General features: G+C 36.9%; 2 protein-coding genes across 4 annotated transcripts; one reads left to right on the top strand and one right to left on the bottom strand.

Annotated features, from left to right (window-relative positions):
* The first annotated feature begins 2,158 nt into the window (after window positions 1–2,158).
* LOC129317812 (nicotianamine synthase-like) lies at window positions 2,159–3,685 on the top strand. Its single transcript, XM_054962202.1, has 2 exons — window positions 2,159–3,369; window positions 3,495–3,685. Exon 1 carries the CDS (start codon window positions 2,259–2,261, stop codon window positions 3,219–3,221), a length of 963 nt encoding a protein of 320 aa, XP_054818177.1. The 5' UTR covers window positions 2,159–2,258; the 3' UTR covers window positions 3,222–3,369; window positions 3,495–3,685.
* A 3,044-nt stretch (window positions 3,686–6,729) lies between these two features.
* On the bottom strand, window positions 6,730–11,354 carry LOC129317820 (homeobox protein knotted-1-like 1). 3 transcript variants are annotated; one of them, XM_054962226.1, is made up of 6 exons: window positions 10,520–11,354; window positions 10,276–10,386; window positions 9,925–10,069; window positions 8,319–8,569; window positions 8,101–8,138; window positions 7,736–7,852 (listed from the first exon to the last, which is right to left on the bottom strand). In XM_054962226.1, the coding sequence occupies exons 1-5, from the start codon at window positions 10,763–10,765 to the stop codon at window positions 8,127–8,129; spliced, it is 765 nt and encodes a 254-aa protein (XP_054818201.1). In that variant the 5' UTR covers window positions 10,766–11,354; the 3' UTR covers window positions 7,736–7,852; window positions 8,101–8,126. The 3 variants fall into 3 exon arrangements, with proteins under 3 accessions (XP_054818191.1, XP_054818185.1, XP_054818201.1); XM_054962216.1 differs by lacking the exon at window positions 8,101–8,138 and having other exon boundaries at window positions 6,730–7,852; window positions 8,319–8,560; window positions 10,520–11,335; XM_054962210.1 differs by lacking the exon at window positions 8,101–8,138 and having other exon boundaries at window positions 6,730–7,852; window positions 10,520–11,327.
* Between the last annotated feature and the right edge of the window lie 3,073 nt (window positions 11,355–14,427).

The raw sequence follows: 14,427 nt of genomic DNA, 5'->3' as shown, positions 1-14,427 counted from the left end.
AGGAAAACCTAGAACCGTACAAGGCGTCAAATGGTCATAACTTTCGGAAAAATAATTAAAGGAGATGGCATGGAGTCATCTGCACCATCGAAGTTGAAGGAATCAAAGTAAAGGATAACAAATGTTTTTTTAATACAGGAAAGGGTTGAAGTGGAACAAGAGGGGCAACTTGTTCAATGTCAACACGATGAGGATCCACATATCCTTTCATCGTTACCCATACACTGTATTTCCCACCTTTTCTAAAGACAAATTCTGTACCAGCGGCCTCTCATAGATTTTGTCACAACAAACAAAATAATACACCCACCAATTTACAAGGATATCCGAGTTTTTCACGTAATAATCTTTTCTATATTTGAATTTTTTGAAAAGTTTCCTTTTTTTCCTTATTTTCCTTCACTGTTATTTTTTATATAAAATAAAAAATCTTCTTTGACCTACTTTTTAAAAAATTACAAAATTGGCGAATTCCTAACTTAAAAAAAAATCAATTCATTGTATTATATGTCTGGAGTCTTTTTTTTGGTCTTGAGATGAAATTTTTCTTTGCACTTGCAGAGGTGATCAGTGTAATAGATTTTGCGATGCGATAATATTTAAAATAAATTGAGGAGAGAGGGGAAAGAGAATTAATTTCAGGAAAGAAACAAAAGGGAGAGCGATCCAGTTGGGAAGTAGTATGCGGCCACTGGAAAAAGAAAAAGAAAAGGTAGTAGTATGCGGCCGAAGATGAAGGGAATCCGAGAATTCAAACGCATTCTGCAGAACAACGAACTTTGTCTCCTATCATTATAGTGGACTGCTCCATCAAGGCCAGACGCACCGAATCTTGTTCAGTAATAATCCCAATCAACAATATTATTAATGAGTTATTAGTAAATCATGTATCTACGATGTGTGAGAGAAAATTCCTCGATCGAGAGCGTTCATTAAATTATGTTTATCGGGTAAAAGCGGGGAATAGAAAGGATGTATTTGGATGCACTGGGTTTTCGTTTTCATTTAAAACCGGCAATGTATAGTCTATCCCGTGTGAACTGAATCGATGCTGATAGTAGCTTACACAGCACTCAACAAACATGTTCCATTTATTTATCACTTCACAAATTGGACTCTGACATATATTCTGATATTCACAATACAACTACGTACCTTAACGGCGAGTAGCTGTAGATGAAAACAAAAAAGAACAAAAACTAATTATATATTGTCAATTCTTTGGTACATTCAAATACAATTGAAACTTCTCACGATAAATTACAATACAGTGAAGATACTTTTATTTTTTTAACGGTCTCATGTTGGACCATGAGCTTCATGAATGACAAAGATGTACTGTTCTCCCCCGTTGGAGCGTTGATGTGATCCCTTTTCGTCAGAACGCCCATGTTTTGTTGCTGAAATAAATAATGAAACAACAAGAGGTCGGGTGATCATTGTCCAATTGATAGCAAAATCTAATTATTTGTTGTAATTCAAGGTTTTACTGGGAAGCATCAAGGCCCGATCGAGGAAGAGAGAGAGGGGAGGAGAAATTAATGCAAGAGCATCTAGTAAATCACATTGCATCCACCGCCAATAACTTTGATATTGACTCTGAGATTCTCCATCACACTTCTTACCTGAAATGTTACCACACTTTTGACCCCGAAAGCCCCTTGCGATGTGGACGTTCATTCTCCCACTTTCCTTCATGCCCTTTTCTCAACCTTTACTGGTCCTTGGATTTCTTTCACCTAATTAAAGAGACACACATATATTCCCTTCCTCATATTTATTACTTATTATACGCATACATGTGCAATCCATGAGCATGGGATCTCTGGGGAATTCATCACGATGCATCCCAAAACCCTAATTCCATTACATGCCAATACCAGCACATATTTATCGAATAAAAATGAATTAGTTGTTATCAATGACACAGCCAGAACATTGTTGTCTGTGGTTTTATATATATATATATATATATTTTTTTTTTTTTTTTGGCACGGGGAAAGGCGATAATATTTTAGATTCTAATCCATGTATGGCGGAACAAAATGAACAGCACACGCCTTCACCCAATAGCAATAAGCCAATGATCGTAAAGTGTCGGGGGCCCGCGTGGGGCCCGGCAATGGGCATAAATACAGATCCCGCCCTCCCCAGGGGTTCAGCGTCTCCTTAACATAGTGTTCCGTTCAAAGAGCATTTTCTCTTTAGGGACACAGGGTCTGTCAAAAAAGACAGAGCAGCCTCCTCATAGTGTCGACATGGTGAGCCAGGAAGATTTGTTGATTGGAAAGATCTGCGACCTCTACGACGAGATCTCCAGCCTCAATAGTCTCAAACCCTGCGAGAATGTCGACACCCTTTTTACCCAACTCGTCCTCACATGCATACCACCCAGCCCTATTGATGTCACCAAGCTCCCCAAAAGCCTTCAAGAGATTCGATCCAAACTCATTCGACTCTGTGGCCAGGCCGAAGGCCTTCTCGAGAGCCACTACTCCACCATCCTCGGCTCCTTCGACAACCCTCTCCGCCACCTCCACATCTTCCCTTACTACTCCAACTACCTCAAGCTCGGCCTCCTTGAGTTCACCATCCTCACCCAGCACTGCACTCGCGTCCCTTCCACCATAGCCTTCGTCGGCTCGGGTCCTCTCCCTTTCACTTCCATCGTCCTGGCCTCCAATCACCTCCCCACCACCACCTTCCACAACTATGACATCGACCCACAGGCCAATTCCATGGCCCTCCGCTTGTTTTCTTCTGATAATGATTTGTCCAAGCGCATGGTCTTTCACACCAGCGATATCTTGGACGTGACCAAGGACTTGGAAGAGTATGATATTGTTTATTTGGCGGCTCTCGTGGGGATGGACAAGGCGGAGAAGAATCGGATCATCGATCATCTGGCCGAGTACATGGCTCCGGGAGCGCTTCTGATGCTGAGGAGCGCCCATGGGGCTCGTGCTTTCCTGTACCCTGTGGTTGAGCCCGGCGATCTTCGAGGCTTCGAGGTGCTCTCCGTGTTTCATCCGACGGATGAGGTTATCAATTCCGTGGTCATAGCACGGAAGTATCCCCTGCCTCTACACGGCTCGCATGATCAGCAAAGTCTTCCGAACATGATATTACCCAACAAGTGTTCTGAAATACAGGTCTTTAATCCCCTCATCAACCATGGCAATATGATTGAGGAGTTGACCGTTGAGGAACAGCTATCGTGACTCTACGTCTCTCTCTCTCTCTCTCACTGCCTTCATTTCTCTGGCTATATGTCATTGGAGTCTCTCTACATGGAATTATTGGGTCATGTGGTGGCTAGCCAGAAGCTTAGTTTAATTTTCCTGCAACATATGATATCTGTATCATCTGGTAATGATAATTTTCGCGATGCTGTTCTAAAATTTTCAAGAAATAAAAAGGGGGCTTATATGTGTTTTCCTGATGAGCCACACTCTTAAAGGGTTTCTTCTTTCAATTTAATTCCTTGTTATCAGGATGTTGTCATTGGTGCAAGCTTCAAGTTGATCATCACATCCCTTTGAGATACTAGCATCACCGTAACCTGATGAAGGAAGTGGTAAAAAATTATCTTCTTGTTTTCACTGTAATGGTTCATCAAATCATCAGTGTCGTGCCTGGAATAAAATGCAAGTCGACTTGTCTAATACGAAGTTATTTATATTTTTAGGGTTATGCGATGCAATTTCTAATTAGATTAAATGTGTAATTGTTCGATAAAATCATAAAAAGCATCCTAGTTTTACAGACAATTGTATGAATATTCTTTGATTAAATTATACGCGCGCATATTATACTATTTATTAAATTTCATGCAAATAAGAAAGAAAGAAGGGAGATTGGATTTTTGCTGGGTTTTATTATCATGTGTATGTGGGCGTGACTTTTAATCGGTTCAGTTTAGGACAGCGAGATTTAGTAGATTCTGTTAGCCTTGCTCCCTGTATTAACGTGGTCCCTGCGCAGTAACTATTTTTATTTTCTTCGTTCATTTTTTTTTTTGTTGGCTGACGATATTGCAAAAGTAACTGCTTGGTCTAGCAGAACATATAATCCTCAAGTACACATGTGCTCAGTTCAAAGAGGGATCCTTGTAATTATGTGCCCCAACAACTTATGAATGTCTCGGTTTGAGCTTTTAATCAGAGCCAAATGTACTTTCTGACTTCTGTGGTGCATGTGCTTGCAAAATGACATTCTTTTCCTTGGTGATGTCTCCCCACAGTTTAACTAGCTTGATTTGAGGGGAAAACGTAACCGAAAACCTAATAGGTGTTAAGGCTTGCTAAGTTAGTTTAATTTGAATGCAAATACATGTGGTATTTGTTGGTCCTTGGTTAATAGATGCACGGAAGAGGCGTTTAATTCATCAAAAAGCTGGTGACTTGTGAACATTGAAACTAGCCATGAATGAAATTATTTTCCAGTACGATCTACTTACAAGGCTGTGTCGCTTTAAGAAAAATCCTTTTTCCAGCAAGATATCATCTATTTATGATTTGATTCAGAAAACTGATTTTTATATAAGCTGCAACAGTACAAGAATTGAGGTGGGCATTGAGTTGAAAATTCAGCCAAAAAATTACAGAGACATATGGTCATTATCATATGTGCAGAAACGGGTTGCATTGTTGCAAGCTTCCTTGCTCCAATGCCTTCACTTGTCATCTAGGAAAAAGTATAGAGTCTAAGGGAAAAACAAGCCATGTGAGGCCATTGACATGATAGTGCAGAAGAAACTCGGCGTTGAATCGTTCTTTCAAACTCAGGGCATCAAGTGGATGGAACTTTAATTACGAAGTCATCGAAGGAAGTGACATTAGGGACAAATCCTTGTTACATTGTTTGAGTGTTACTGATCCAGCTAGCTAGTAAGATGACAATATCTTTGTCTAGATCAATTGGAGACCCTCGATATTCAAAATCTATAAGCAGGTTCTATACGAAATCTCACATCATTACGTGCATGCCACAGCATGCGCTTGTGGGGATTATAAATTTAGTAAGCTACGTAACCTTTTGTTTTCTATGTAATGTCCATAATCGTCAGGGTACCCAAAAAAAAGAAGAAGAAGAAGAAGAAACCTAGCCGGAGTTGCCTTGTTATCTAGTTTATAGACCTCGATCGAAAACTAATAATTGACAGGATCCAAAGCGAAAATATGCTAATATATGTCGTAAATTTGAAATTACGAAGCAAATATGTGTGTGTGTGTGTGTGTGTGTGTGTGTGTGTGTGTGCGTGCGTGCGTACGTGTGTTGGGGGGCTGACATATATACGAGAAATCCGATACTTGTTTTGTTTTTTTTTTTTTTTTATAATAAACCCGATACTTTCTTGTTGCGAGCCTACTAGGGCGCCCGGGGTTCTCTTCGACTTTGAAGCCTCAAAGGAAAGGGCCGACCAACAGCGTTTTTCATTTCATTTTGCAAGCCAGAAGCACGAAGCATTTTTCGACTAGGTGATTTTTCAGCTTTCGCAGTAGCGTGATTTAAGTTTAAATCTAACTACGCATATGAAATGAATTACATTTTTTTATAATTTATAAATATAATGTCTCTATATAAATTTTATATAAATGTATGTTGACTGATGCATCGTGCATGTTGAAATCAGCTTTGTTGTCTGTGGGCATGCTGCATTCCATGCCTAATTGATGCTTCCCTTCTCCAATATGAACAACATTTATAAGAAATATTTAATTAATATCAAAGATAAAAAAGCTTAACAAGACACTATTCTATATCTTATAAAGTACAATAAATAACGCCGCGGAGTCTTCAAACTCCGCGTTTCGTCCATGCGTAGAACTATATATACTTTTGTTTTTGTACCAGCTCTGTATACGTTTATTTAAATTTTACCTTGCCTCCGCAATCTCTGAAAAATGATAGAGTGACATTATTATTTTAAACAAATAATTTTTAAAACGAAAGAAATAATGCTTCACCGTAGACACAATAGCCAGTGGCATGACACTATAGATTAAGAAGGCGCACTGAAATGAGGATTGAGGAAGACGGGAGTTCGACACTCCATGATTTGGAAGCGATGGTGTTCCACACGGAAGTTGCTGTCCTGTGGACACGCATCAAGTTATTCGACAAAACTGTACTGCGTTTCCTTTCATTATTGCGCCATCACTCGAACCCATCACAATCAATTCACTTCAAAATTATACACCCCAAAAAAATACATTTTCGAGGGATAACAACTTCACAATTTCCTGAAGCCTGCACCCTTTTTTCTAAAATCTCAATTTTATTGGAATACAAGGGAACATGATGATGATAATTATACGAAACTCAATAAAAAGGATAAAAATAGATTGAAATAAAAAAAGTAGTACACGAGAAAAAAAGTCGTGCTCTTGTAAATAATATAAGTCCCTATAAATTTCTTGGCAGGTGAAAAAACTCCCCATAAATACTGTATTTTACATTCTCATCAATCACGTTCCTCCTGCCAAGCTCCAAGCTTTATATATATATAGAAAAGAAATTGATTGAAGAAGGCCGAGCGGCACTCGTTTACCTCTTAGCCTGGCCCAAAACATGGGAATTGCCCGTATGGAATTTTTTCGATGTTGTAAATTCTTTACAAATTGAGACCATACCATATCGTAATTTTCTTTTATCCAGTTTCCGGTCTGAATTTGTTAAGAATATGCAGACATGATTAATAATTTCATTTCTCCAATAGACTTGGAGTTTAGTGCTCAAATACGGAGAATCCTTAACTGAAAAACAACCATTTGAAATACATAAAAACATTGAATTAATGGAATTTTAATACCAAGAATAATATAGTTAAATAAAAAGGCATATTGAATTTAGAAGCGTGGAACCGTGACCATGAATGAGATCTCGAAGCTGTGTTAAAAAACTCGAGCCCGGCCCAAAGCCTCTTAACAAAGTTTTTGTTGGAGGATTATCTTTCGGATTTACCATTTCTTCAAAGCTTGGGTTAATTAGAAAATCAAGTCCAAAAGATAATTAATGACCATTGTGAATGTGAATAGGTGCAGACGTGCAGTGCAGCTTGGTCGAGTAGAGAAGGGTAGGGACGAAGTACAGTAGACACCAACGAAATTCCTGCACCAGCTAAACGAAGCAGCAGCAGCCGACCGGTCACAAATTGAGATGAGACGAAACCTCGTTGCTATTTCCACTTGCACGGAGCAGAAAATCTTCTCCCCGATCCACCCACTTACAAATATCATCTTCCTCTATCCAAAGCAAATATACTACGCGCGACGTTTAACATGCTTTCCATTTTCCAGCTCTCATACAGGCTCTAAATGCAAACAAAATCCATCGCAGACGTTCAATCCTGGCACATATAAACTTAATTGACGAGATCGCAGCACGTCGATCACAGAGAACAATCAAGTACAGAGAGTATAGCAAGTATAGAACTGTTTCAGCGTCGATGATTAGGCGGGTCGTTCCCGGTGGAATTCCAGGAATCCCATATATGATACACAAACACGCTGCTCCCACACACACACACGTATCTATGTATATATATAAACAAGCAAATATTTGAGAGGTAGCTCATACATTTGTGTGGAGGTCCCAAAGATTGATCTCCTGGAACACACGTGCGCGTGTGTGCAAGATGTGAGAGAAGAAAGGAATATCAATGAGGCGGAGGCGGAGGAGCAGAATAGCAGAAAGGGGGTCCAAAGGCAGCCCCACTTACACCCTCCAACACGGCAATTCGCATATCATCAGATGGCTTCCAGTGCCGTTTCCTCTGATTGATAAACCAGTTATTGATCTGCTTTTGACTCAGTCCACTCATTTCCGATAGCCTCACTTTCTCCTCCTCCTGCATGTCTCACCATTTTCAGATTTTATTACCCTTGCATTCACAAATAAATACCCACTTGGCTTACAGCCAGCACATCATAATTAATTTCTAGTGTCACTACTATTCTCTATCCTCGCAGGTCCTAAATTCAAAATCACAATCAGCTGTATACGGTGCAAGCTAGCTTCTATCATATGGCGCTTGCTAGCTTCTTTTCATACAACCACCAAATGAAACTATACAAGGACAAATGTTCAAGTGCTTACCAAATTTGCATTGGTAAAGCCAAAACTCAGCCGGGAGACTATAATGCCAAGGTAAAAAACATCAGCATCCACCATAGTTTATTGTATAACGTGGAGAAAACAAGAAAACGCTAATCCAACATCACTTTGGAATGAAATGAGTGTTGATGAACATTAGAGAATGTAACACCCGCTATGTTAGATAATGAATAAGTAATGGACTTAATTAATTATATTACCGTGGGATAAGGCCATCTGTAATGGGTGTTCCACCAATTGAGTAGCGTCATCCTTGCATCTTTTGGAAGCTTGCCGCTTTTCCTTTTCTTTAAGAACTCCTTCCGCAGATTGCTAAGATAGCCACTGTACTTACGAAGAAGCATTTCTTTGATCTCTTTATCAGCTTGGCAACTGCCACAAGATCCGTCACCTTCAACAGCTTCAACCTCACCACAACCCAGTTCCTCTTCTGAAGTCACACCTGCCTCCTCTGCGCATTAATGCAACCCCAAGTTTATCAAGATTTCTAATTCCAAAAATAAAAAATAAGGATATTAAAGCCTACTATATTTGACAATAAAAGCAATTTGCTCCATTTCTCCCAGTTAATTTACCATCTATTTCTTTTTAGTTACCAGGGCCTATAATGAATGGCTAATAAATTTTAATAGGAAGTTGTGTGAACGACAATTTGGCGCCCCCAATTTAAGTCATGGCATTCGATAAAAAATGGTCCCCAGCCCAGCACTTGCCTATTTGGTACTTCCCAATCCGTTCTTTTCTTTCGTAAGCTAAGAACGAACTTGCCCCTTTTAGTTGTGAAAGAGAAAGAGGATCAGTAGAAAGGCTCATACTTAAAAAGGAAATGTGTTGATGACCTCTCCATTTTGTCAGACTATAAACCCAATTACAAGATGTGGAACATCGAAACTTTATCTATATATTTCAATTAAATATCATCAATGACATGCCAATTAAAGACATTAACAACATCCAGCCAGAGCCGAAAGTTAATTTTTCTATGCAATTCACTTCGGTCAGGAAAACAATAAACTTCTCAAATACACTAGCACACCTGAAAATAGGGTTTAACGCAAGTAGCAGGGTCTGTGAGGTGCCTAAATGTAATGAAAAACCATCTATCTGAAATTCATGCATGTCATAGGTTTATTGAAACGCTAAGCTTATCGATGGGTGAACATCGAGGGATGTTCAGAAAGTGATCAGAAGCTCATTTCTCCCGTCAAATTTACTTGGTATTTAACTCTCACCAATCATCCTACATAAAATAAAACCTAAGTAATCACAACGAAAACCAGAGACAACCTAGTTAAACTGTACTGAACTAGTAGGGCAAGCCAATTCCAATCCAGACTTTCTGAATTAGATACTAATTTTCATCAGTTGTCCATCGAGAAAGATATCATATCCATGTACTTCGCCGAAGTAAAAGTGGGGAAAACACTTGCACAGTTCATGTTTATAAGAAGAAATTAGAACCACGCATGGCAAACGAATGGACCCAAGTTTTACCCGAATTTAATACCCCACTCGTGGCACGGGCCTCGCCGTAACGATTCTAATTAATGTTCAAATGATCTAAGGTTGTCTGCGTATTTTATCGAACATAGGGCCACTCAAGCTCAGTAAAAGAAATATGAAAGAAAGAAAAGGATTATCCGATTAATTTCGATTAACGCTCCAGGGTCTCTTCTACATGATTATCGACATACGTGTCAAAAAATACACAGCAACGCGTTCTTCGAGAGAATAGCTCGCGGTATAAATACCGAATTGGGCATAGAAACAAAACACGAAAAAGGGTTTGTCAACGCAAGTATATACCGGATCGACATCCCGTTGAATTTGTCAATGTTCCCTTGCAAAGGTTGCGGAGCTGGGACTCGATATTGCTCAAAAACAAGGTCGCTTCGTTGAAGGGCCTGGACAACTCGTCTTTGTATCTACCAAGAACTTCGCAGTAGGATTCCTTGCAGCATCAACAATTCAAATTTCCATTCAGAAACAATATACACGCACAGTTAAAACGAAAGGGATGCATGTATCGATTTGAATTCCGGAAAACTAAACAAACTCGAGAGCTTTATTTTTATCTCTAGGGACCCCCTCCAACTTATTGGGAAAAAACAAAACTGAGAATCGAAGAAATCAAATGCCCTAAGTGGATTTGAATACCATGAAATCGTCAAGTTGAGGATCGTCCCCTATCTGACGCTGAGCACTGCTGGGGTGATTTTCACGGTTCATTTCTTCCAGGAGGGACGCCAGTTCTGGTGGAGCTCCGACCTTTAAGTACATTAAGCCGTCGCTAAATTAGTGATTGTAAATCAAACACTGATCACGGCAAGCATAATTTCGTTCTTATCGTTTTCCACATAAAGAAAGTAATTCAAGAATATTTAGAAACAGTAGGGAAGACCTTTTGGCATTCAATGTAAGCAGATAATAAATTAGGATAAAGAGGATGACTGGCAATTTGGGTCTTGATGAACTGATCCGGCACGTCAGACACGGTTCTTTCCGAATCATCAGGCACTTCCTGCCGTACGTGCGTATTGGCTACCGGACCACGATGCAACTGATCTGAAGACGAAGAGACGTCACCAACTCTGACATCTCCAGAACGGGGAGATTCCTTGGTGTTTAACCTGTAGGCATGGTCCATGATGACTACCCGAGCAACTGTTGTGGTCGTCTGGATTGAAATCCCGCAAGCAATAAGCAAGCATCGAGGTGCAGGAGGCACGGAAGATAAGGAGAGAGATAGGAAAGGGAAAGCTTTAGCTCAAACAAAATGACGAAAGACCCATTTACTTGAAGTCGAAGAATCGTGGAGCTACCAGTGAAAGAGCTGAAGTCGACAACGTTATACTGAATACTCTATACGGACGGAAAGATTGACGGAGAGGAGAGGGTGGGGAAGGGAGAGGAACAGGAAGACGGCACCTGGGAAAAGGCCAAAGGTGGGAAAATTTCTTTTCCGAGCAAAAGGAGAGTGTGGGGAATGAAAAGCAAAGGACGGAAGCAGTGGAAGGATTGACAAGGTTGCGGAGGTGAGCTCTTGAAGGTTAATGCTGTTACCTGTAGTGTATTGGCCGTATTTAAAGAGAGTCCAGTCTTGGTTTTCACTTTGACGTCAAACACTGTGCTTCAAATCCTATCCTTCTCCCTTTTTCATTGGTTCCCCCGCTTCTGTGTGGGTCCCCTCTCCACGCCTTCTATCTCCAGGTATCTTCTCGTCTCCCACCTCTTCGAACTTAACCATCCTTTCCCCAACAATGACTTTATTCCTATTTTTATATTCGCCGGTGATGGAATGTGGGGATGATCTCATCAAAGGACTACCCACCCATATAATTTATTTGTAAGCTGGGCTCTAACAATTCTAATAACTCACTGCATGATTTTTTTAGAGTGAAGTGAAATTTAATATTATGGCCAAAAGATCATTTTATTGCGTTACTCGTTAATTATATTTAGTAACTTTACAAGACACACGTGGCCTTTATCATTTAGTTTTACTCTCTGTCACTTTATCATTTAGTTTTAGTCTCTGTCACTCCTACTAGCGGCTATTAGAGCCTAATTTACTCCCCCCCCCCCCTCTTAAGCTTTGCTTTGCCATCTTGTGTGGTAAAAAAATATAAGTGCTTATTCCATGACTTTACTTGTCAGTTATTTCATATTACTTGTCAAGTTATGTGCTATATCAATTAAATTACTCCTTTTAAATCAAAATATAAGATGATGGTAACTAATTTATAATTCTTAAAAGATGTTAGTTAAAATTTAATTTAAAAAAATTATATCTTTTAAATTTTTTTATTAAATATCTTATGTAAGTGCTTTGATATTGATAATTAAAATTTTAATCAAATATTTTTTTAAAAAAATAGTCATAAATTAAGTGGAAGTATAACTGAAAAAAATTATAAAAACTATTTAATATCTTATATTTTAAACCAAGCATATTTTTTAAAAGAGAAAGGTATTATAGTGTTGAACAAGTAATGTTATTTATTAATTCTTATCGTTGTTTGTTCAACATCAAACTTATAATAAATTCATTATCCAAATTTTTTATTAATAATTTTTGACTTATGGTTGCATAAAGATCGGGCTAGACCGAATTAAGCATTAGCCTAAAGTCTAATTTGAAAGCACTCTGGGTTAGATTTTTTAGTCTGAAATTTGGTCTAAGTTGATTGGACCTGAGACTAAGACCGGACTAGAGTTACTACTCCTCCCAACCTCCAAGTCTTTGCTAGCTCCCGCTTCCTCCTTGCTTCACAACATATCACCACTGACATTGCCACTCCATCCTTCTTCATTCTGCCTCCTTTTCACTCCTTTCAATAATCAGATCAACAGGACCTATAACTCATTAAAAAAAAACAAGACCCTCTTGTCCATAAATCAAATCAGAACTATAAATTAAAAGAAAAATAAAATAATGAGAAACTCAATGGAGAGAGATAAAAAAAAAAACAATCAAATTCACCTTGTAAATAAAGATAAATGTTTTGAGAAAGATGCAAATTTCAGGAGTGGAGAGCAGAGCCAAAGACATAGCCCTAAAATAATGCTAATCACTACTGGAAAATAGGTGATTTGCGACATATTAAAAAGTGTCCTAAAAATGTCACACATCTGTCCTAAAATCCATCCCAAATTTTTGTGACAGAATTTTCCATCCCAAAGATTTGCGACGGATTATTTTGTCCCGAAATTTAGTCTCGGATGTTGGAATGGAATTTACTGTCGCAAATATTTGGGACTAATAATTCCATCTCAAACTATTGGGACAAATTTTTTTGCCACAAATTTTTGCGTCCCAATTGTGTGACAAAGGCATCACAAAATATCTAATTACAAATTTTATCATAATTGCAATATATATAAAATTAAATTTTATAAAATTTATTAATTTTAATGCATATATTAAATTTTAATTATTATTAGAAATAAAATAGAATAATACTTTTGTGTTGAATTATACAATTAAAAATTAATTATTATAATTAAAAAATATTATATGTTTATAATATTATATAGATAATACTCCTTTCATCCCAAATTATAGGGCACCAATAAAGGAGTTTTTTCATCACAAAATATAAGATACTTTAAATAAATTAAAGTTTTATTAAATGCATCAATTTCAATATTATTATTTTTCTCTCTTTAATTAATTTTCGTCCCTTTTATTTTTTATATTAAATAATAAATATTTTTAAAAATTTATATTTTTATTTTAAAAAGATAAAATTATTAAATATATTTGATAAGGTCTATTGATATAAAAATAGTTATGATTAATATTGTGCGTGATATATTTTGTAACTATTTTATAGGATATTCACGGATTTCTATTTTAAAAAATAATTTATTTTTATTTTTTTTAAATTTATGACATTCTTACATATCTTCACATAATATCAAATTATTTTTAAAAACTATTCAAAGTAGTTCCTCAAAATAATTAGAAATATATATTTTTTAGATTCTAATTATTTTTATTTCAACTAATTAAGTACAAAATATTTTTTCACTATCTTTTTAATTATATTTCAGTCAATATAGGTAAAACAATTTATGTATTAGTAATAACACCTTTTATTCTCTTTTTAATTCTTAATCCATAATTTGTAAAGGAAGTAGATAGTTTTTTTTTGTTATAATATTATAAAAAAATTAGTATTTAGCATATAATTAATTGAACTATAAAAAATACTTTTTTGGTCTTATTTATAAAATAAAGAGAAAAGATTGTTGTGTCCATGTTTATTTTAAATGGAGATTAAATAGAAATATATAAATTATTTCCCATTTAAAGAGTCATGATTATATAAGTATAAAAGAAACTGTGTTTGAGTGTGATACACTAGGAGAGTTTAATTTTTAAGATATTAAGAGGATCATAGAAAAAAATTATTACACTATAATATATATAGGTGAATAAATTTTTTAAAGATTATGAAACAAAGGAAAATAGAAAGAATATTGAAAAATAGAATGGCCAGTCTTGTAGGCCTTTAGCCCACCTACTAAATTGATACCCCAAGCCAAAATCAATTGTCATTCCCATTTGAAAATCAACTCCTTTCCCTCCTCTTATAGTTAAAGTCAAGAATAGAGATCGGGCTTAATGGACTAACAAATTAAGTTAATGTTTATAAGAATTTTGACTTGAAAAAATGTCATTTTTAAAAAAAATCAAGCTTTGAAACCCAACCCTAATAGGTTTTAAAAAAACAAGCTCAAACTCAAACAACCATTTCAGGCTCTTTTTCATTTTAACTTTTTTTAAAAAATAGTTTTATTTTT

Source organism: Prosopis cineraria, unplaced genomic scaffold, assembly GCF_029017545.1.
Source record: "Prosopis cineraria cultivar Desert tree isolate PC_DT_omini unplaced genomic scaffold, ASM2901754v1 PC1, whole genome shotgun sequence".
NCBI lineage: Eukaryota > Viridiplantae > Streptophyta > Magnoliopsida > Fabales > Fabaceae > Prosopis > Prosopis cineraria.
Note: the sequence above shows the minus strand (reverse complement) of the source record. Positions and strands in the feature narration are given on the sequence as shown.

Bases quoted from the DNA above. Each gene is read 5' to 3' on its own strand.
- LOC129317812 (XM_054962202.1), top strand. From the start codon at position 2,259: ATGGTGAGCCAGGAAGATTTGTTGATTGGAAAGATCTGCGACCTCTAC.
- LOC129317820 (XM_054962210.1), bottom strand. From the start codon at position 10,765: ATGGACCATGCCTACAGGTTAAACACCAAGGAATCTCCCCGTTCTGGA. The intron at 10,387-10,519 runs GTCTTCCCTACT...ATGTACTTAAAG, and splicing joins CTTACATTGAATGCCAAAAG to GTCGGAGCTCCACCAGAACT. The intron at 10,070-10,275 runs GTATTCAAATCC...TGATGCTGCAAG, and splicing joins CTCAACTTGACGATTTCATG to GAATCCTACTGCGAAGTTCT.